This window comes from Mirounga angustirostris, unplaced genomic scaffold, assembly GCF_029215605.1.
Source record: "Mirounga angustirostris isolate CCGP_5_RB_7025 unplaced genomic scaffold, mMirAng1.0.hap1 SCAF_17, whole genome shotgun sequence".
NCBI classification, from domain to species: Eukaryota; Metazoa; Chordata; class Mammalia; order Carnivora; family Phocidae; genus Mirounga; species Mirounga angustirostris.
Window position 1 is genome coordinate 17,195,549 of NW_026991725.1, and position 22,273 is coordinate 17,217,821.

The 22,273-nt window shown below is 46.4% G+C and overlaps 2 protein-coding genes across 10 annotated transcripts in view; one reads left to right on the top strand and one right to left on the bottom strand.

Annotated features, from left to right (window-relative positions):
• The window catches only part of MMD (monocyte to macrophage differentiation associated), a 153,466-nt gene extending 133,822 nt beyond the window's left edge, over window positions 1–19,644 (top strand). For 2 of the 4 annotated variants that reach the window (XR_010408557.1, XR_010408555.1), the window contains 2 exons: window positions 17,608–17,822; window positions 18,802–19,644. Coding sequence is in view for 1 of the 4 variants with exons in the window: in XM_064582754.1 (XP_064438824.1) it covers window positions 18,802–18,825 (24 nt within the window). In the remaining 3 variants the exon portion in view is untranslated. Of the gene's footprint in view, window positions 1–11,466; window positions 11,533–17,607; window positions 17,823–18,801 lie in introns of all 4 variants that reach the window. The other 2 variants (XR_010408556.1, XM_064582754.1) reach the window with 2 other exon arrangements.
• Window positions 17,192–22,273, bottom strand: part of HLF (HLF transcription factor, PAR bZIP family member) — a 56,785-nt gene continuing 51,703 nt past the window's right edge. For 2 of the 6 annotated variants that reach the window (XM_064582748.1, XM_064582749.1), the window contains exons 4-5: window positions 21,897–22,163; window positions 21,469–21,603 (exon numbers count right to left, since the gene is read on the bottom strand). In XM_064582748.1, coding sequence (XP_064438818.1) covers window positions 21,930–22,163 — 234 coding nt within the window. In that variant the 3' untranslated portion in view covers window positions 21,469–21,603; window positions 21,897–21,929. Of the gene's footprint in view, window positions 21,607–21,896; window positions 22,164–22,273 lie in introns of all 6 variants that reach the window. The other 4 variants (XM_054510886.2, XM_045889188.3, XM_054510885.2 and 1 more) reach the window with 3 other exon arrangements.

A 22,273-nucleotide genomic window follows, 5' to 3' on the forward strand; every position in this document is an offset into this window, starting at 1 on the left:
AAAGTTGCAAGATTATTATGGGGCGCCTGGGTGGCTCAGTCGTTAAGCGTCTGCCTTTGGCTCAGGTCATGATCCCAGGGTCCTGAGATCGAGCCCCGCATCGAGCCCCGCATCGAGCCCCGCATCGAGCTCCCTGCTCTGCAGGGAGCCTGCTTCTTCCTTTCCCACTCCCCCTGCTTGTGTTCCCTCTCTCGCTGTGTCTCTCTCTGTCAAATAAATAAAATCTTAAAAAAAAAAAGATTACTATGAAAATTACAGAGCTATATAGACAACGCCTTTTACTTTTTATTTGCATCATGACCCATTTCAGACAGGATTTGAGTTTCCCCACACAAAGCAAAAAGTAACCCAATGACTTTTTTTAAGCAGATAATACAATCAGGGTGAAGAAAAAGCAAGGATAGGAAACACGAGGGAAAACAAGAGATAAGGTTGGCCACCCTGATCACATCCTAAGAGTATCCATGTATCCTCGCTAGTGATGAACGGGTCACAAATGTGGCTTTGGGCTTCTTAGCATCCAAAGCAATAAAGAAAGGAAATATGGTTAGTTAAATGATTCAGAGTGCCAAGATAAATGCAGAGGAGTTCTGAAGAAGAATCTCAGCTATTCCTAGTTCTGAGACTGAAGAGGCTGTAAGTAGCACATGGTGGATACACAATAGATATATAAATGTTAGCTGTCCTCATCTTCAAGCACAGAGGAAAAAGTGAGTCTAGGGATAAAAGCAACATGGAAGAGGTAACTTCTGAGCTGAATAGAACTGAATACAAATTTGCCAGGTGTGGGAGGGGGGGTGGGCGGGGAGGGCTGGAGAAGGGAGGGAGTCCCCCGTAAAGGGAGAGTGTGACAGTGGCAGGATCACCCCCACCCATCACTGTAGCTCGAAAGCCAGGGACTCACATGATGTCACATCGGGTGGAGAGGAAGCTCCCATCAGACTGACAGGCACAGGGACTTGTGGTTTGAAAAGCCGGGAAGGAGAGAGGAGGCTTGGGAGCTCAAGCACAGCTGATTTGGCTTAGAGTCTCTCCCTACTGGACATCTGGTGTTTAATGACAGTCCTCAGAGGGAAGTGAGTTCTCTTTTTTTGAGTGTGTTTTGTTTGGTTCTGTTTTCCTGTGGACCCAGCCTTATGGCTCTTGAAGGAAGAAAACAGCCAGGATGGTTACAGGGAATGTTACTTTTTTCGCCAGGTCTTCTCAGCCACTCCGAGCAGGGCTGGAGGCTTCTGTGACTTTCTGAGTCAGAGAGGGTTTTTGGGCTGTAAAGACCCACAGATTTGTATGGAAATTGCATTCCCATTCCTCCTCTTCTCCCACCACACTCTCAGCTCCTTCTTCCTTCTTCATGTCTTCCAACACATTCTCTGACTCTCTCTGTCTGTCTCTCACTAAGCGGGAGGGGGTGGGATAAACCTGCAGAAATCTGTGTTTCCTTCTGTGTTAGCCACCCAGAGGAGCCTCCAAATCCCTGCATCCCCTTGGGACTTTGTCCCTAATAAATCTATATACAAAGACAGAGCTTCCTGCTTCGAGGTGTTTGTACCCAGGAGGTTGAAAATGAGCTAATTAGTGCTTACAATTAAGTTTGGATCCCTAAACACACAGTTGGTATGACTGCCCTGTTCTCATTGACAACTGAGTTGTCACTAACTTTCAGGACTTAAATACCCTTTAGACTCTTCCTGGCCCGCCCAGAGGAGGCATAGCATGATCCCCGCAGCCCAGCTTCGTATCTCTGCAATCATCTGCTTTCTAAGAATTCTCCCCAGGGCCAGTTCTTGGTATGCTTCTGATTATTATCTTTGCACCCTCTGTATGACGACTGTGACAGAGTCCCCATGTTAGCTGGCTCTGCCCAGGTATGGCGGAAGGGACACAGACTGGGAAAGTCAGACATCCAGGTTCCAGGTATGGATTTTTCTGGGGTCCGTGGCTGCCATTATTTTCTCAAAAGGGTCTGTGACTCACGAAGGCTAAGAATCCCTGGGCTTGTTGATTTATTAATTCTTAGAATCCAACGAAGAGCAATTCTTCGGCTCTGTGCTTCTGGGAAATGTCATATATTGGGTAGTTCAGCAAATGTCTGCTGACTGTCTACTGCATACCAGCTCTTTGACATGGTGTAAGGGTGTGAAAGGAGATAAGACCGCTTCCAAGGGGACCCCTGTCCCATGGGGAGACCCACCCACAAACAAAGAATCATGGTAAGATGTCTGAAACGTAATGATGGAGAGGCAGCCAGGACACTTGAGAAACACAGAGCATCCAGAAGTGATGGCACCTTTTCCTCCTCACCTCCCAAGAGCACGTGAACTGCTGAGAAGAGTTTTGGGGGTTGGGGGAACTTCCCTTCAGGTTTCCAAAGTGGAGGGCATGCTCCCACCCAGTCCTTCTGCAGGCTCCAGGCTCCTGCTGACCCTCTCCCTCCCGACGGTCTCCGCATAGATTCTCTGTCCTTGTGCTGCCAACAAGGTCACTGAGCTCAAGTGGAAATGGGCCTCCTCCTCCTCCTCGAGTGTAACCTTTCCTATGCATGCCTCAGAAGCCCCATGCCCTGCAGGAACCCCAAGACCTTGCCAGCCCCTCTTTTCCTGCCCTTCCTGGCCTCTCTTGGCCCCTTTCATGTCCAACACTCCAGGACACCAAACCTTGAGTACACTGACAAGGATGCTGTCCCAACAGCATGTTATTCTTGTTCCCGTGTAGACCTTAGCAGCTCCCAGCGACCTTATGGCTCTGTAGGAAGCACTATTAAATGTTAAATCCATTTAAAAAAGAAAAGCAGAGAGGCGCCTGGGTGGCTCAGTCGGTTAAACATCTGCCTTGGCTCAGGTCATGATCCCAGGGTCCTGGGATCGAGCCCCGAGTCTGGCTCCCTGCTCAACGGGGAGTCTGCTTCTCCCTCTGCCCCTCCCCCCTCCCCTCCCTCCCACCTGCTCATGCTCTCTCTCTGTGTCTCTCTCTCAAATAAATAAAATCTAAAGGAAGGAAGGCAAAAAGGCAAGCAAGCAAGCAAAGCAAGAATATTTATGTTGGCACACAGTGGGTCAGAGGGACAGACGCTGCTGTAAGCCCGGTTCTAGTCCCAATTCCCTTGCTCACCATCTGGATGCAACCATTTCCATAGAGTTGCTACCCATACTCTGGGCTACCATCACCTCTGCCCTCAACTATTCCACTTAACTCACATATAGGTCCAATAATTCACTCCCCATATGGCAGCCAGAGGGATCTTTTTCAAATGTAAATCAGAACATACCACTCCCCTGCTACAGCTTTCCAAATATTTTCACAGCTCTCAGAATAAAATCCAAACTCCTTGCCAGGTCCTGTAACACCTTCCATGATCTGGCATCTGCCTACCTCTCTAGCCCTGTCCGGGGCCCTTCTCCTCACTCACTAAGCTCACTGATCTTCTGTCTGTCTCCACATCATAGTCAGTTCTGCCTCAGGACCTTTGCATGTGCCATTTTTGTTGACTGAACTTCTCTTCCCCCCAGGAAAAGCCTAGGTATGGCATTTTCCCCCTTTGATTCAGATCTCAGCTGAAAAGGCACTTTTTTTGTGAGAGGTCCTCCCTGAGGACCTCATCTAAAGTTTCTCCACCCTGCCCCCAGCATGGCCTTTTCATTCTGCTTTTACTCTCTTCATGGTATTTACTATAATCTGAAATTATCTTGTTTATTTGTTTATTGTTTGTTTCCCCTGACCCACTAAGGAGCCTTGTCTATCTCTTTCACGGGGGTATTCCTAGCATCTAGAATATGGTATGGCCCATAATATTCAAATATTTGTTGAATAATTGAATGAGTAATGATGGTAAAGCCATTTAATATATTTGAGCCCCAAATCCCTGGCTACATATCTGATCTTTTATGATCTTTAGAAAACTCTCTTTGGTAGATATTATTGTAGCCACTTTATAGTTGAGGAAATAGAAAGTCAGATGGGTTATATCATTTGCCTGAAATCGTAACTGTGTCCTAAAAGTTTACCCCCTTTGAGATACCAATAAAAATTTGGGGAAGAAAAATTTTCCCTATTCATCCAAACTTTAAGTTCCACCAAAAAGTTATCCATCCATTGTGGAATGGAATAATATGCTACTATCTGGTCCACTCCAAAGCAAGGTCTGTGGCCGAGATAGCCCAGCGGGGTGACAGACTCTAAGACTCTATTCTTACACATAATTCTTCTGTATGTGATTCATTCTGAGCACATCTACTACATTCAGTCATTCATTTATTTAAACATTGATTCATCACATATGTATGGCTAAAAGCCAGCACTAAATAGGTATATGGTAGCTCTAGGCAGGAACCCCTAATTCATGCTAAGTGCACATCCTGGTCTCCCCTAGAAATAGATGGTCCCCAGTAGGGTCTGTTGGCTAAACTGTAATTCTTTTGACTAAGATGAAGCTTATAAAATGCTTATTAACCAGAGTTCTGGCATAGAGTAGGCACGCGGAATGTTAGTAATGATGACGATGATAGTAGAACCTGGACCTCCTTTCTCAGCCAGGCTGCCTAGAAGGAGAGGAAGATATTAAATATTCCTTTGGCATGTTTTCCCCTTTCAGATCCATCCCATTAGAAAATCCAGTGCACGTGACTTCCATTTCTTTTTCCTAAATCCACAGCCTGGAAGTAATAAGCATAATTTAAATGCTATGTCTTTCCTAGTTAACATCCATCCAGAAAGGGATGCCAGAGTTATTTTAGTCCATGTGGCAGAGGAAGTTCCATTATATTAATCCAGGCTTCTTCACAGAGTCAAAGGGGAGACGTGTCCGTGTGAGCATACTTGTAGCGTAAGTTTGGGGGTGCTACCAAGAATGCATAGTTGGCCCTGAATAGTTTGTGATATGAATTTTCAGAGGAAGCTGTTGATGGAGCCACTGGGACTTGCTTCCTGAGGCTCTTGAGGCTGGTGAGTAAGTCTGGAGTCTGTCTTGGCCCTTGTCAATGGTTCTGAAGAAACACCCTGGAATGGCTTCTCCATGAGGAGATGCTGTCCCAGCTCTCCCCTCGGAGGCTCCACATGCTTGGCGGCTCTCCTTGGAAACACTGGTTGCCAGAGCAGCTGGGTCAGCCCGGCTTCCCCAGAAAAGACAGGAAAGCAAACAGGGAGCCCTCGGCTAACCCAAGGGCCTCTTTTCAGGGGGCAACTCCCAAGAGCAAACCACGCCAGAAACCAAGTCCAGAGAGAAAGGCAATGACAATGGAAAAAGAAGGAGGAAGGGAAAAGGAGGCAGAGAAACTAGGAAGGGCAAGGTTTTGCTTTTCAAGGGCAGGAGGTTGTCTCTGTGTGGGAGGAGAGTTGGCTGCAGTATGAAGACAGTTTGGGGCATGCTTTTCATTTTCAGAGGATTCTTCTTTCCCGTCACCTGGCCCGGAGCCTTTGCTGTAACTGCTCATGGTTTTGAAATACATCTCAATGTATGTTCTCGTATTGATAAACCTGTTTTCTTCCTAGCAGCCCTTTGGCCTCAGTGCCACTGGAGGGGGCAGGCGTGAGATGGGGGTGTTTCTGCTCCACAAATCAAGGTCTAACCCTGGGTGTTGAGGGTAGGAGGGGTGAAAAATGTTTAGCATGAATTTAGAAGCACTGCAATGAGAAAATATAACTTACCCCTGGGAAATGTAAATGTCTTAGGTAGCCCCTGATCGGCCCAGAATGCACCCAGCATGGCACCGGGGCTGAGGAAGGTGTCCAGGTAAGGGGGCCAGAGGTCCGACTTGCAGAGACTTTCAGACTCCAGCTCAGTGCCCAGAACACACCTGGGAGTTCCTGGGCCTCCAGGAGATGCAGAGGCTGAAAGAAATGAAGGACCTAAGTAGATCTAGATGGTAGATAAGATGGCTGCAGGGAGTGGGGACCAAACACAAAGCTCCAAAGGACAAGGTGGGACTCTTTCCCAGGCAAATACCCAGTAACAGTCCAGAACAGCCCACAGATCAGTGGCGACTTGTGGCCAACTCGGGGAACTGAGACTACCCCCCCCGCCCCATTACCGTAGGGCTCCTAAGTTCCGTCCTGACCCAGACACAATCTGGAGAAAGAGAAGAAGGTGGAGAGATATCTTGAGGGAAACTGCCCTGGACATTTCTATCTTGAATTGATTGAATTCTTAACCCAAAAAGATCAAGTTGAATGGAAAAGGAGGTTTTAAATGGGAAAAGAAGAAATTACATTTAATTGGCCAATTAAGTTTTCTGGGGACTCAAATAAAGATGAAATCAATTATAGATCCTTTTAAGAGCTGCATTTTTTCCCCCACCACTGAATTGCAGTGTAAAAATTTTGACCTCTTTATAATAATGACCTCACACAACCACAAATAGATTTAGAGCATACAAGTTATTTTCACGTACATTATCTTTTTTGAACCTCACATCAAAACAAAATAGATGTTCTTATTCCAACTTCACAGATGCAGAAAACAGAGGCTCAGCAATGCTAGGAGGCTTGTCCAAGTTCAACAACATAGAGGAGGGCCTCTTCCACGCCCATTTCAACTACAAGCTGCAGATTCTCAGTCTAAATAGTGGTTTGCAACCGGGGCCATTTCTGGAGACAATTTTGGTGGTCACGCCTTGGGGTGGGGGGCTGGGGGAGTGCTACTGACATCTGGAGGGGAGAGGCCAGGGGTGATGTGGCACATCCTACGATGTACAGGGTGGCCCTCACAGGAAAGAATTTTCTGGCCTAAAATATCAGTAGTGTGGAGGTGGAGAAACCCTCTCATACAGGGGATTCCAAGGGAGGATATTGTATCTCTCCTTTCATATCATAAAAATGGACAAGGACCCAGAGCCAAGGCGATTACAGTTAAATAGGGAAGACATAACTGATAAACCTTAAATGGCCAGAAACATAGCCTCATAGGAGCTTCATCTCCAAGATACTGTGAGGGATGGGTGAGGCAAGTCTTGTTGGAGAATTGAGAGGAAATTGTGTTCACCATGGGGGGAGGGGTGCAGGGAGAGGGCGCAGGGGGGCAGAGGAAGGGGTGGGGGAGCACCCAGGGATGTACTCGGAATGGATCATTTTTAGCCTCCTTTCCTCTGTACAACACAATTATTTTAAAACCAATGATAATGGCAGAAAACTGTGAAATTTTTCTCTCCTTGAACGTCATACACATAATCATGTCAGTAACAACAAAAATATAGGGCAAAAGGAGAATAATATCAGATTAATACTTTTAAAAATTATATTGAGGTATTTTCTTGTAAAGGAAAAAAGCATACACCTGCATATCCTGTCTGTTGCAATTAATGAAGAATAATATTACAAATTCTGTTTGTCCCTTAACTTCTGTAAATTTGTCGGTGATTTTGTCAAGATTAGTCTTTGCAAATTCATGTTCAGTAGCTGGATTTGTCAGGGCTATTTTCTTCACTCCTGGTTGATCAAACAATTTTCTTTTTTTTTTAAGATTTTATTTATTCATTTATTTGAGAGAGTGAGAGAGAGAGAGAGAGCACATGAGAGAGGGGAGGGTCAGAGGGAGAAGCAGACTCCCTGCCGAGCAGGGAGCCTGATGCGGGACTCGATTCTGGGACTCCAGGATCATGACCTGAGTTGAAGGCGGTCGCTTAACCAACTGAGCCACCCAGGCACCCCCCCCCCTTTTTTTTTTTTTGGCCAATTTTAATTCCGAAACTTTCTTTCACACAAAGTAACAGTTTTACAAACAGGAATTTTACTATCTTCATCGGGGCAAGTTTGGCAGAGATACATGAAATATCTCACTTCTCAGTAAATTCCAGAAATTGCAGTACTTTCCACGTTTTTGTTTCCCTTCAGGATTTATCTAACAGCGTTCCAAAGTCTCCACAGTCAAAAATTTCCACTAAAATACCTTCAGCAGAAAATCCAACATAATTCCTATTGTATTTGGTAAAAACTGAAAATTTTTCTACCATAAAAACAGAGAACATTGACATTATCATTTTAAAAATCACCTCAGGGGCACCTGGGTGGCTCAGTTGGTTAAATGTCTGCCTTCAGCTCAGGTCATGATCCCCAGGGTCCTGGGATCGAGCCCCGCATCCAGCTCCCCACTCACGGGGAGTCTCTTCTCCCTCTGCCCCTCCCCTCTGCTCGTACTCTTTCTCTCTGGCTCTCTAATAAATAAATGAAATCTTCTAAAAAATAAAATAAAATCACTTCAAACAATGTACCCCATATTGTCTACACCCAGGGCTAATCCGTCCTGCTCGAAGCCTCCCATCCAGCCCTTGGTAAGCATCTGTCCATGGATGCATCATTTAGGGAAAGGATCAATGTGGTAAGGTAGTCTTCATGGAATCACAGTGTTCTGAGATCAGATCATTTTTTTCTTTTAAACTTTGTGGGTTTTTTTCTTTTTTTAACTCTGCACAAAGAATATAAAAATATAGAAATGCAGAGGCACCTGGGTGGCTCAGTTGGTTAAGCATCCGTCGTCAGGTCATGATCTCAGGGTTGTGAGATCGAGCTCCGAGTGGGGCTCTGTGCTCAGAGCAGAGTCTGCTTGGGATTCTCTGCCTCTCTCTCTCCCTCTCCCTCTGCCCCTCCCCTGTTCACATGTGGCTGTGTGCTTGCACGCTTTCTCTCTCAAATAAATAAAATCTTTTAAAACATACAGGAATGTATTCAAGAATTTGTTAGAATTAGGTTTGGTTGCAATCCATAACCTAATCTCTGCCCTGAAAGATGCTGACATCTTAAGTTGTGCACAAAGATATCATCATAGGGAGTTAGTCATCACAAGAGATGGGTGGATGGAGAGCTTGGGTTAGAACTGGGGTGGGGTTCAGAGGAGGGAGTGGGTGCTTCCAACCAGGAGCCTAGAGATTTCATGGGAAAAGTGACATGTCAAGTTGTCGTGAAGAATGGGTAGCATTTGGACACTTAAAAACCTGTAAGACAGTACGCTGAGGGAGTCAGGCTCTTCATGCCTCCACTTCTCCATTAGCAAAGCAAGGATCAGATCATCTTTGCCCCTTGGGTCCACATGGAAAACAGCAAAAGAGAGACAGGGTGTTTGCTCTGTTGAAGGAGGGGTCACTATACTTGTATTTCGCTGCGTGTGACATTCAGCAAGTCACTTTCCTTCCCTGGACAATGTTCTTGTCTGAAAAATGAAAAGGATTTGCCAGATGAAATATCTCTAAGGCATCCTCTGACTCAGACATTACTGTGTGATCCTAAAAGTGCCTTGGGGTGGATTTCTGCCAATGGGAACAGGGCTTCCTGTTCACACAGACACGTTGGTGAATGGGGATTGCTTAAGAGAGTCAGCCTTGCTGTTTGCAAGTCACAGTCAGGGGGCTGGGACGTCTGGGCTTCTCCTGTCCCGTCCAGCTGCCTGGAGCCTTGAATCTCCACCCTTGATTTTCCTAAGGTCTTTCGCTCCTGGCTTCCACATCCACCCACTCACACCCCCTCTCCACTACCATACCCAGGAGGGAGAGAGGGGGAGGGGCAAGGTAGGAAGAGCATGGCCGTCTTGGGTGCACAAATAGCTCCAATCCAGGCTTCCCACTGAGAACTGTGAGACCAAGGGAAGGCTCATCTTTCTGCTCCCCCACCACCTCTCTGCTTTTAAGTTGCTTTTCCTCTATTTTGGAGATTCATCTTCTTTCAGAGGAAAGAAAGGCACTTTGGTCTTTTAAGGGTAACTTTTCATGAGGCTTTGGTATGCGTCCACATCCCTCAGTAGTTCTGGGGAAGCAGCAGGGGGCCGGGGAAGCTGAAAGGAGGGTGAAGAGACTTCTACAAGGCCTCCTGCGCCCACAGGAAGTAGGGAGGGTGGAGGACAGGGAGGGGCATCTTTGGGCTGTCTCGGGAGCCTTGTCAAAGGACACTCATTTGCTGGCCTTCAAAGCTATGAGCAGAAGAGATAGGAAGAGGAGAATAAGGTTATAGGTGGGGAAGATTCTTTTTAGGAAAGGCAGTCCTATGTCAGATGAAAATCAGAGGGGTCCTGGGTTCTCCCTCACCAATCGTGACCTTTGATCTCAGAGGTGGTGGGTAGAGAAGCACCAGGGTGCAGGCTGGGGAGTCAGCCGCCTGGCCAAGGCATTTATTATTTTCCTATTTATTCAGAATTTATTACTTAGAGCTGAGGAAGCTGGGGTGTGTTTGTAAGGCACTGAAGAGACGCAGGCGGTGGGCCGAGGTCAGCACATGCCCCCTGAGGGATTGGAGGGACGTCAAAATATACTTTGCAGCACAGATTGCCCCCCTGCTGTCTGAATTTGGACAAGACTTGCTCTGGCTAGGCCTCAGTTTCCTCATTTATTCTACCCTGAGCACCTTGTGGGGTTGCTGAAAGGGCTGAGGTGAGGAACAGGTGAGGGAACATTCCACTGTGCAAGGGTGTTCAGGTATGGCGGGATCCTTATCCCGTGGGAGGGAGTCCTTTCCCTTCCTGGAGTGTGTCCTCCTCCAGTGAGACGTTCATGAGGACGTCTTTCCTTCCTCTAAAGCACCTCTCAAGCCTCCGGACGCTGCCTGAGGGACAGGACAGGAAGGAAACATGGATTGTAGCTGCACCCTGGGGACTCCTGCTGGAAGCCCATCTTCACTAACCCCCAGGAAAACCTCACAGTCCCCAACTGGCTCTTCACATCCTGAGAATTATTTCAGAATTTCTAGCTGGAAGTGGTTTGGAGGCTGCAATCTATCTGGGTGGTAGGGTTGCATCTAGAAGAACTTGAACCCCATCCTGGGGTTACGTAAGCACATGCAAATTTGGGGAGGCTTTCACAAATTAGTGATTATGGGGTTCGAAAGTCCATGATGCTCCTCCACTCTATCAGTTTATCTCTGAGTGACGATTAAAGATGGATGGGATATGGTTCTTAGGTGCAAGGCTGATGTTATTGCATAAGCAGTAGACAGAAGTTTGCAAACCTAGGGTGGACTCCAGTCTCTACCAACAAATGTCCGATTCCTCGTCTTAAAATAAGGGTAGTAGATGTGAATTCCCCGAGATTCCTTTCTCAATCCACTCCCTCTCCTGTAGTATGTCAGGGTGGAAACCCTACAAGTAAATCTAACCTCAGGGATTAGAGTGCCAATTACCTCAGCATGTTGTGTTATTCATTTGACTTTCAAAGGCCGGAGAGAGGACATGACTCCTGGGCCACTCCCAGGAGCTTATTTATCTCCTGCAAGGTCAAGGTAGAAGGGGGGGGAGGGGTTGGGCAGTGTGAGGGAATGAATACTTGTTGAGTATCTAATATTCCAGGTTGCTAGGTGCTTTATATGTTATTGTGTTTAATGCAACCAATATTGAGATGGCATTAAATGACCCGAGGCTCAGAAAGACTAAGTATAATGTTACCAGCTAAAAAGGGCTTCTCCGTAGTGAGTGCTCGATGAGTATTTATTTCTTGAATAAATGAATGCCAGGGCTTGAACCCAGGTTTGACTTAGCTCCAAAACTTGTACTATTTCCAGGCTGCATCCTCAAGCCCAACTGAGAGAGGAACATAGTGACTGACCTGCAAACGCTTCACGTGTCTGGTGAGCTTGGTCTAAAAAGACAGCACTTAGAGGCGCCTGGGTGGCTCAGTCGGTTAAGCGTCTGCTTTCGGCTCAGGTCATGATCCCGGGGTCCTGGAATCGAATTCCGCGTCGGGCTCCCTGCTCGGCAGGAAGCCTGCTTCTCCCTCTGCCACGCCCCCTGCTCATGCTCTCCCTCTCTCAAATAAATAAATTTAAAAAAAGACGGCATTTAGGAGAAACTCTTCTGAGACCTTGCACCAAACCACCAGCGATGACTAGTGCTCATGCCATACTAACGAAGCAGTCTGCAAAGCACTTTGGTTGATTCCAACCAAAGGAAATTTTAAAAAGCTAGCGTCTTGTGGTACCCATGGTTGCAAGAAACAGAAACCTACTCAAATTAGCCCAATAAAAGGTGTGGTGGTGGTGGTGGAAGTATTTATAATTCTGGAGATCACACTGAATCCAAGGGAAGCTGAACGATTAAACATCAAGAAGGGCAGGAATCAGAGAAGCCCAAGGACTTTGTAGGATTGCAAAGACTTTTACTCATTTGCATGCCCTCCTCCACTGATTTATTCAGTCCCTCCAGGGTCGTTTAGAGGAGTGTTTTGCAAACTGCAGCACACACAGGCATCACCTGGAGATGTTGTTAAAATGTCGATTCTGATTTGGTAAGTCTGGGGTGGGACCCGACAGTCCACGTTTCTAAAGGCTCCCAGGTGATGCTGCTGCCGATGTATGGCCCACGCTTTGAGCGTAGCAAGAACTTAGGTCACTGAGCCACAAGCTGCAGTTGGAATCGCCTGAGAGATTTTTTTTAACCTTGACGCCTGAATTCCACCCTTCCCAGCAGATTCTGATGCAATCGGTTTGAAGTATGACCTGGGAATTAGGATTTTTTTAAGCCCCCCAGGTGATTCAAATGAGCAGCAAAGTGTGATTTGATGGAGCCACTTCTCTGAGGTTAGATATCCCGCCTGTGCAGGCAGCTGTGGATGGATTATGGGGCTTATAAAGTACAAGCATGTCAGCCACACTCGGGACTGTATAGGGCCAACGGGCAAGGATCAGCATATCCGGAACAGTAAATGACTTGGAGTCCAAAAAGCGTGAGTACAGATTCTGGCATCCCCGTTTTCTAATTGGATGCTCTGCTCCAGAAAGTCTGGGTTCAGAATTCTTTAAGCTCTAGAGTGATTTTTATTTTTTTTTTCAAGTGAAAAGTGGAAGCTATGCTTTCTGATCCACATCCCCCTCAGGGTCTTTTGAGGCTCAGTGCAGTGTTGTTCAACCAGGGGGCACAGGGGAGAATAAACTGGAGAGAGGTTTGGGGGTGCCTGGGTGGCTCAGTCATTAAGCGTCTGCCTTCGGTTCAGGTCATGATCCCAGGGTTCTGGGATCGAGCCCCACATCGGGCTCCCTGCTCAGCGGGAAGCCTGCTTCTCCCTCTCCCACTCCCCCTGCTTGTATTCCCTCTCTCGATGTGTCTCTCTCTGTCAAATAAATAAATACAAAAAACAAAAACAAAAACAAAAAGCTGGGAGAGCTTTCTAAGGAGGACAGGCTGGCCTTCCACGCAGAATTCTGCAAGTCTCAGGGTGGTGCAGGCATAGGTATTTTTACAAGCTCCCCCGGATGATCCTTCTGTGCATCCCTGGCTGTGAACCATTGATCAACTGAGATCATGTCATGAAACCTTCGAGCTGTCCTTGACTCTTCTACCAAACCCCATGGATTCCAGCTCCCTAAATAGCTCTTGAATCTATCCATCCATCTCATCCCTAGAGCCTTGTTCAGAGACTAATGTAGAAAGTTCCCTCAGCCTCCAACTCTTCCTAATTCCCTGCAATCCATCTTCCGAGTAGCTGCCAGGATCATCTTTCTAATACAGGAACTGCTTATGTCATTCTCCTGATCAGGATAAAGTCCAAAGGCCTTAAAGTGGTGTGCAAGGACATTCATGGTCTGGCCATACCTCATTTCCTGTCACTCTCCCCCTCATACCTCACACTCCAACAGTCCTATCGCTCCCAGGAGAGTTCTGTTCTCTCAACCTCTGTTTTGCTACTTGGAATGTCCCTCCCCATCTTTTCCTGGCAAACTCCTGCTTTTCCTCTCCCTGCTCCATCGTCCCCTTCCCTGCAGAGCTCTCCCACACCCATCCTGCTCACCATCAGAGGTGGACGGAGGCTTAGGGCCACTTCTGTTTTATGAATCTTAGGGTATATTTCAAAAGATGAAGAAGTTCCCAAAGAAAGTTACTCAAAAAGTTATCATTCTATCTCTGTGAATATATATTCATTTAGTGACAAATCAAACATCTTAATTTGAGGCCCTTCAAAAATGTAAGACACGGCCGAATGACCGGAATGAAAATGCATCCACTAAAATACGCAATATAGGGTCCGACTGTGTTGTAGCACATCACCTGTGAAATCAAATCAAGCAATATTTATTTATTTGAGAGAGAGAGAATGAGAGAGAGCAAGCACATGAGAGGGAGGAAGGTCAGAGGGAGAAGCAGACTCCCCGCCGAGCAGGGAGCCCGATGTGGGACTCGATCCTGGGACTCCAGGATCATGACCTGAGCCGAAGGCAGTCGCTTAACCAACTGAGCCACCCAGGCGCCCCAAATCAAGCAATATTTATTAACAATCACTATGATTATTACAAAAAGCAAGTATTTGTTGAATTCCTATTACACTCTGAGCACGTTCTCACTTAATCCTAGTAACAACCCTACAAGGAGAGGACTGTGATGCCCATTTTACAGATAAAACTCGGGGTGACTTGGTGAATTGTCCATGTCACATGGATGGTGAGTAATGGATCTGGGATTCCAGTCCAGGCTCGCCTGGCCCCTGCTCACCGTCCCAACCATGGCAACTGCCTTCTGCCTTTGCTGAGCACTGGACTGAAACCGTGGAGTGGAGTGGAGTGGAGTGGTGTAGAACACAAACACTTTCTGCCTGGGTTTAAATTCTGCTGACTTCCTTTCTTGAGCCTGTTCTTCATCTGCAAAACAGGGATAATAATACTACTTATTTCATAGCATAAGGATTAAATGAGATGTGGCAGGTTGAGGGTTTAGGACTCAGTGACTGACAGCTTTTCCTATTGTTTCCTAGCACTGAGCCAGGCTTTGCAGGATGAAAAGGAGCTAGAGAGAGGGGCCTTTGGACCCAAGTCCTCACTGACTCAAAGCCCAGAGAGGCAGAGGAATCTTGCCACTGTCTTCACTCGGGTCTTTCTTCTCTAAAAGGTCCTTTTGATTTATTAGCAAGAAGCTATCTCCCAACTACAAAGGCAAGATTTCAATAATTCTCACCCAGTTCCTGGCTAAAGATGCCCAAAGAGATTTCTAAGCCAGTGATTTTCAGAGGGAACTTAATTCAAATGCTTTGAAGAGGGGGGCTTGATGGTTGGGCACTTTGTTATATTTTAAGTATGAATGGACGAGCCATCCCACATGGGCAGCATGTGATGGGCCCTGGGGACTGGGCACTTGTGAATGACGGGGCTTCCTATCGATTCACAGGTGCTGTGCCATGTTAGAGGCCAAAGCCTCTCCAGGCATGGGGAGGCAGTCCTCTCCCCTAACAGATGTGAATGCCAAATATAAAATTGGTCACCCAAAGAGAATCTTTTTTTTTTTTTTAAGATTATTTATTTATTTATTTATTTGACAGAGAGATAGACAGAAGAGCACAAGCAGAGGGAGTGGCAGAGGGAGAGGGAGAAGCAGGCTCTGCACTGAGCAGGGAACCCGATGCGGGACTCGATCCCAGGCCCTGAGATCATGACCTGAGCCGAAGGCAGACGCTTAACCATCTGAGCCACCCAGGCGCCCACCCAAAGAGAATCTTAAGGTCATTGTGCCTACTCCCCTGAGAGAGGACAAAGGTGTTTGATGATGAAAGTAGAGGGCGCCTGGGTGGCTCAGTCGGTTAAGCATCTGCCTTCGGCTCAGGTCATGATCCCAGGGTCCTGGGATCAAGTCCCGCATTGGGCTCCCTGCTCAGCGGGAAGAAGCCTGCTTCTCCCTCTGCCTCTGCCTCTATCCCTACTCCCCCACCCCTCACCGGTAGTACGCACGCATGCACTCTCTCTAATAAAGATCTTAAAAAAAAAAAAAAAAAAGTAGAGCTGAACCCTCACTTGTAACTGCTCGATCTAAGTGGGAAGATGCCGCGGAGTGGACGGTCGCCCACCGACCTGTGTACAAAGCAGTGATCTCTCAGGGATGTCAGAATGTGAAGCCCCATCCGTGTAGCCTCTCCCTCATTCCCACACCTCCAGCTACCTGCTCCTTCTTCCGAGCAGGAGAATTGTTTTCTGTCCTCTTGGAAGGAACAAATGGTCTGAGAGAGTGAATTGGGAAAATTGCTCCCGGCCCACTCTCCCCTCCCCGAGCCCCCATGACAGATACTGTTGAGGGCCTATTATGGGCCAGACACTATGCATTTGTTATGAAGTCATCCCTGCAACCCTCAGAGGTGGAGATTATACTTTCATTTCACAGATGAGGAGATTTGGGTTAAAACATGCTTAGTGCTGCGCAAGGTCATATGCCTGCTAAGTGACAGATTTGAATCACCGAGCTCCTCACCACAGAGTCCCCTCCTCTCATGCCCAAGATGCTGAGCTCCTTGGCCTGGGCTGCAGCCCACGCAGGGCCAGTGTGTGGAGCTCCCCAGGTGAGTCTGACGGGCTGCCAGGGCCGGGCACCACCGCACTGCGTCAGCCCTGCTAGAAATCTGTAAATGGGGTTTTTATTCCATCTTGCATCACAGGTTCCCTGGGGGAGTGGGGAAAGCTGTGACTCTCCCCTATAGAAAAATATGTTTATAGGGACGCCTGGGTGGCTCAATCGGTTAAGCGGCTGCCTTCGGCTCAGGTCATGATCCCAAGGTCCTGGGATCAAGTCCCACATCAGGCTCCCTGCTCGGCGGGAAGCCTGCTTCTCCCTCTCCCACTCCCACTTGCTTGTGCTCCTGCTCTCGCTAGCTCTGTCTCTGTCAAATAAATAGATAAAATCTTTAAAAAAAAATATGTTTATACACAAAAAGTTGCATACAATTTCTGGTAATTATGGAAATTCTGAAGCTTCTGCATGGATCCCCCAAGAGTCATGGACTCAAATTAAGGTCAAGTCTGTAAATCCTTGCTTCCAACTCCTTGGCCAAAACATGGGAGTTAGCTGGAAGCCCTTAAACAATTCATTTTCTTCCTACTGTCTCAGAGTTGCTGGATCTGTAGTCCTGGGATATGTTCCCAGTCGATTCCCATACATCCAACCAATCTTTGGACTGGTTTTGGGGAAGCAGCTCTCTAAATGATGCCCATCCAATGGACCAGAATTCATTTCTGTCACCTCTACCCATATAATGTTAGAAAGTTGCTTCACCTCCCAAACCTTCTCTTTTCTCTTCCATAAAATGGGAATAACAATAGCCCCCACCTCATAGAGTTGATATGGGATTAAATCAAATATTCCATGTAAGTGTTTATCATAGTGCCTGGCACAGAAGTACTGAATAAATAGTAATGTATCACTGATTACATAGTAGTATTATTTATCATCAATGTAAGTAATCTCTGTAAATGGTCTCTTGGTGATAGGATTGGGAACAGAATCGAATTTCTAGTAGACTGTCAACAAAAATACATGAAAGAAAGGAAAAAATTCAAAGTTTATTAAGCATTAAGAATAACAGACAGATAAAGGTTTGGACTTAACAGCATAAACACCACCAATATCATGGTGTACAATTCAACTGACCTCACGTGAATTTGTACCCGTTTAACAGATGCAACGTTTGTGGTGTTGCCAAAAGGATAATGGTTATGGTTATTGTTACATTTGGTAAGGTGCTCCCAAATTAAAGATGTTATGATTTTACTATAAATATTCACACACGCACACACACACACACACACACACAGTCCTCTACACACACTTGGCCCTCTCCAGAATGTACTGATTTCAGTTGCCAAGTCCAATTCAATCAAGATCTAGGATAAGGTTTTGCTCAATCAAGATCTAGGATAAGGTTTTGCTCAATTTTAAAATGACATTATTAATTGTAGAGAAAACCTGAAGGAGACCGTGGCCTTTCCAGGGAGGCCCAGGAGCCCTCGGCATGAAGCTAGCACCCCGGGAGCAGAAGAGGTCTACCACATACACGGTCTCCCATCGCCTGCAGCTTGCTGACCCCGGGTTAAATCCCAGCCTCTGCACTCCACTCAGGCAAGCAGGCCAAGCCAGCCTGCTTTGGGATTACTCTGATTAACTCTCCTAAAATGTGAGTTTTCCTAAAAGGAACATGGCGGGGGGTGGGGATTAGATAAACTACCAGGAAAAAAAACAAGCAGAGCTCTGCATGTTATGGAATGCCTGTCATTTTACGCTGGGGCGGGGGGGGGGGGGGTCTCCGCCTAGAATTCTTTTTGACTCTTCCAAAATCAGACCCAAGACCTTTTAAATGCACGCTTAGGATTATTGTGTGTTCCCTCACAAAACCGGTGACGATTCACGGGAGGAACCTGTGCGTTATCTAGTACAGCACCCTAGCCACACAAATCCGCTCCGCACTCTCCAGGAACCAGCGGTCATTCTGCTTTGTGGGATGTCAGCACTGGAAGATGAAAGGCCCATCACAGCCTCGCCCATTGAGTGTTTTGAACCGTCAGAAGGTGGCCAGTGTCTCAAAAGGAGGAAATGATCACGACAGCCCTCGCAACCCCTCCCTATAGCCTCAAGGGGCCTGAGCAGCAGGCCAGGCCAGGCTGATGGGTTTTCGCCTTCCTCTGCAAGTCCAGTCCACGGGAACGACAGCATGACCTTGTCAGGAAGTCCTGGGCCGCTCCTTCCAAATTGTGTGTAAATGATGTTGGCATGATTTGATTTGGGTTCATTTTTAATGGCCAAGTAATTAATCTCCGCAAGATACTTAGGATGAAAAGGTGAAAAATGACAACAGGACTTTGAATAGCTGCAGTCTGCAGAACTCATTTGACCCTGGTTGATCCGGAGTCATTCCAGATCGGGCCATGACTTCCCACGCCATTTGGCAGAACTGCCTTATTTACTAATTGTCCCAGAAAGCAAGCAGGGAGCCCAGGAATGAGTGTTCATGTGTGTGTGGTGACCATGACCGACACAGAAGGCACACGTACAGACTCAAAGTTTCTTAAATTTTAAGACGAGGTAGGTTTTCTGAAACCTCTCCTGGCACACCAAAGGATGAGTTTTATTATGATTTTTTTTTATCTCTTCCACAGAGAACATTTGCGATCCTCATTTGATACAAACCACCTAACTCCAAGAACGACCAGTGCTCAGAGTTTTCTCAGCTACCATTTCACATGGCAGTGAACTTGGACGGTCCATGGTGCATCGCTTCTCCACTTAAAGATACTGCTTGTCTTTGTTTTAGTAATGACTGCCACTTAATAATTCCGTGGCCATTGGTCTTTTTACCTATAAAAACGCCAACTTTGCGTGTCCACCTGTGTCTCTTACTGAATACCGCTTATTCAGTTCTGCTTCAGAACTTGGCCAAAGGTCTTACTTATTTCACTAGTTGTATACCTGAACAATGCATTTCGATTCTAATGCTCTCCCACGTCCTACCGTCATCTGTGGCCCGGGACAAAAAGAATACCTAGTAGGAATATCCTACTGGTCAGGTTTCCCAAGACTAGGACACTATGACAGAAGCTTTGCGGGTGGACTGACCAGGAGACCACCAGATCATTAAAGAATTAGGTACTCTGGAGGCAGGAGACTAGAAAATCCCATTGATGAAAGGGTGTTTTAATCTAGCACAAATTGTTTCTTTGCAATAACAGCAGAATCTCTTGACATTACACAACTTTGTGAAACAAAAGAACAACCATCTTTAAAGTCAAAACACCTATCAAATTAGAAACCATACACATAACACCAATATCAACCTCATATTGCATAAGACGCACGTGCCCACAGAGGAGAACAGAATTGTTTGGGGTGCTTGCAGTGATATTTCATTCCAGGAACTCATAACTTTGAAGTGAACATTTTCGTGGCAGATGCTTTTCCTAAAAAAACACTGTATCATCCAATAAATATTTGACTAACATCCACTTTGTGCTTTTGGGTGACGTTAACTGACTTCTTTCTGAGACCTAATGGGAAACAAGAAAGCTCCTTCTATATTTTAGAGCGGGATTTGTCACACCAAGCTTCGATACTGTCATAAAATTTTAATTTAAAGCAAAACACATGCTGATGTATCAGTGATAGGCTTAAAATATTAAAGACTTCAAAAACCCCCAAGCGCTTCTTCTCTGTACAACATTGATGAATATATATCTTTGCTATATAATTTTAAAACATGGAATAGTTTTCCTTTTCTCTTTGCTATATATAATATATGTCTTCCAAAATACATCGTCAGTATTTATATCTGAAAAATACTGTACAAAAAAGAACTTCCTATAATTACTCTGTATAAACATTAAACAATTTAATAATCTCTCCTTTTGGTCTATAGTAAACATTTAAATTGATTGGATTGACCACAGTTTGTGACAACACCATCCTCTTCTGAGATACACCAGTGTCTTTTACATTCATTTTTCAGAAGTCCACTTTCTAAGAGCACATATGTTCAAAAAGCAAACAGAAAATAAGAAACATAAGCTCCAGAATCATTAATTTATGAAGCATTCAAAAACGACACCACTAGGATAAAGGGTCTTACAAAACATCAACTCATTAACTTATTAATGATTTTTAAAAACAGCAAGGTATAATTCACAAAAATATATATATTACAAAAAAATGGGGAAAACTGAATCTTAAGTAATTGTTTTGAGTATCAAGGGGGATATGGAAAAAGGTAACTAGAAAAGTGGGAGGGTGGGGGGACCGGAGAGGGGAGAAAACAAAACCAAACATATCAATGTCAAAAGCTGTTCCAAGATGCAATTTTTTTTGGCTCCTACACTGATAAATTAACCCCTCGTTCTGAGACCTGGCATTTCCCTCTGGTTCCCTGTCCTGGGGATGTTCTGGGCATGCTCAAATGCATTACTGTAATTTTTGTGTTTTAAAAGACAGTGAAATTCTTAGGGAACATATCCTATGTCCACTAGTAATACTCAGGCAGCATGCTCTAGCGTACAATAGGATTATTGCTTTAGGTACAGACAGTGCAAAAACACACTCTGTGTTCTAGAATAGTACTCTTACTTATCTGGGGTTGGTAGAATTAAAAGGAAACTTAGTAGATAGCAGTAAGTAAATACGGGATCTAATAAATCTAAACAGCACTTTAAATTTGAAGACAATTATCACCAAAACTGAAAATATGAGGAAAGCAACCTATAACTGAGAGAGAGAGAGCTGCAATGTAGTGCTAAGTGATTTCTGTGCACCTTATTAGCATGGTAACTTACAGATTAAACAGAAACAAGAGCTCGTAGTCTTGACAACCGAGATCTACTAGTTTACCAGGGCCCTGCTTGGTGAAGCCGGGCAGAGGGTCCTGGCAGAGTAGGCGGGAGCCACCGGGGAGCGCCGCGGGAAGGGGCAGGAGTGGAGGAGGAGGGAGGGGCTGGAGACCCCGCGGTGGGCGGGAGGGTCCCGCAGTCCAGTAAAAACATGGCACCTTTCTTTTTCGGAACTGAAAGACGATGAGAGGGCTACCTTAACATGGCAAGTGCACAAGCACGCGCGCGCGCGCACGCACACGAGAATGTGAGTCAGATGTGTTTACGCCTCTGGTAAAGTGCTGATGTCAGAAAGGTTGCTTCGGGTGTGGTGCGATCAGGCGGGAAACACACTGTCCATCTATTCGAAAGCCAGCCCACAAAACCGCCGTCCTACAGGGGCCCGTGCCGGGCCTCGTACTTGGCAAGTATGTTCTTGCATTTGCCCAGCTCCTTCCGCAAGTCAGCCACCTCCTGGCGCAGGGCCGAGTTCTCCTTCTCCAGGAAGGACGCCCGGATTGCGATCTGGTTCTCCTTCAGCCGCCGGGCGTCGCGGGAGCGCTTAGCTGCCATGTTGTTCTTCCTGCGCCGGGCCCAGTACTTGTCGTCCTGCTCATTAGTCACAGGGGGACAGAAACAAGACGTTAGATTTCAGCCGCGGAGGGGCTCGGGGTGGCGCCCGGGCACCAGGGACCCAGGCATCTCACCTCGCGTCCCCTTCCCTGACCGTCTGCACACGTCTGTCTGACACCACGGCCCGTGCGCCGCGGCTGCCCTCCCGCAGCAAGGACGCACCTGTCACAGCGCGCCCCTCCTTCCTCTCTGCCCCGCAGAGTACGTGCCGACCAGGGGACCCCAGAGGCTGCATAAAAGCAAGTAGCTCACTTCACACCCTAAGCTACCTTCAGAGCTCTCTGCGTTCTTCGATGAAAATGTTATTTTAAGAACCCTTTCCTTCCATGGGTGCTCGTATGCTTGCTGGTAGAAGTCCACACGATATTGTTGCAAGGCGACTTGGCAAGATCTATCAACTGCTGAAATGCACCACCACTGATGGAGAACTCCCCTTCTAGGATCTCAGGCTCCTCCCATCTGCACGGGTGCGCACACAGACACGGGCACAGAATTTTTACTGTGACATTGTTTCTAATAGAAAGAGCTGGGGGAAACTAATCGGTAGGAGATTTAATAACTACATGATGATGGAATCATACAAAAGGATACTCTGCAGCTGTTACAAATAGTGATCCAGCGGAACCAAAAAGATGTTCGTGATATA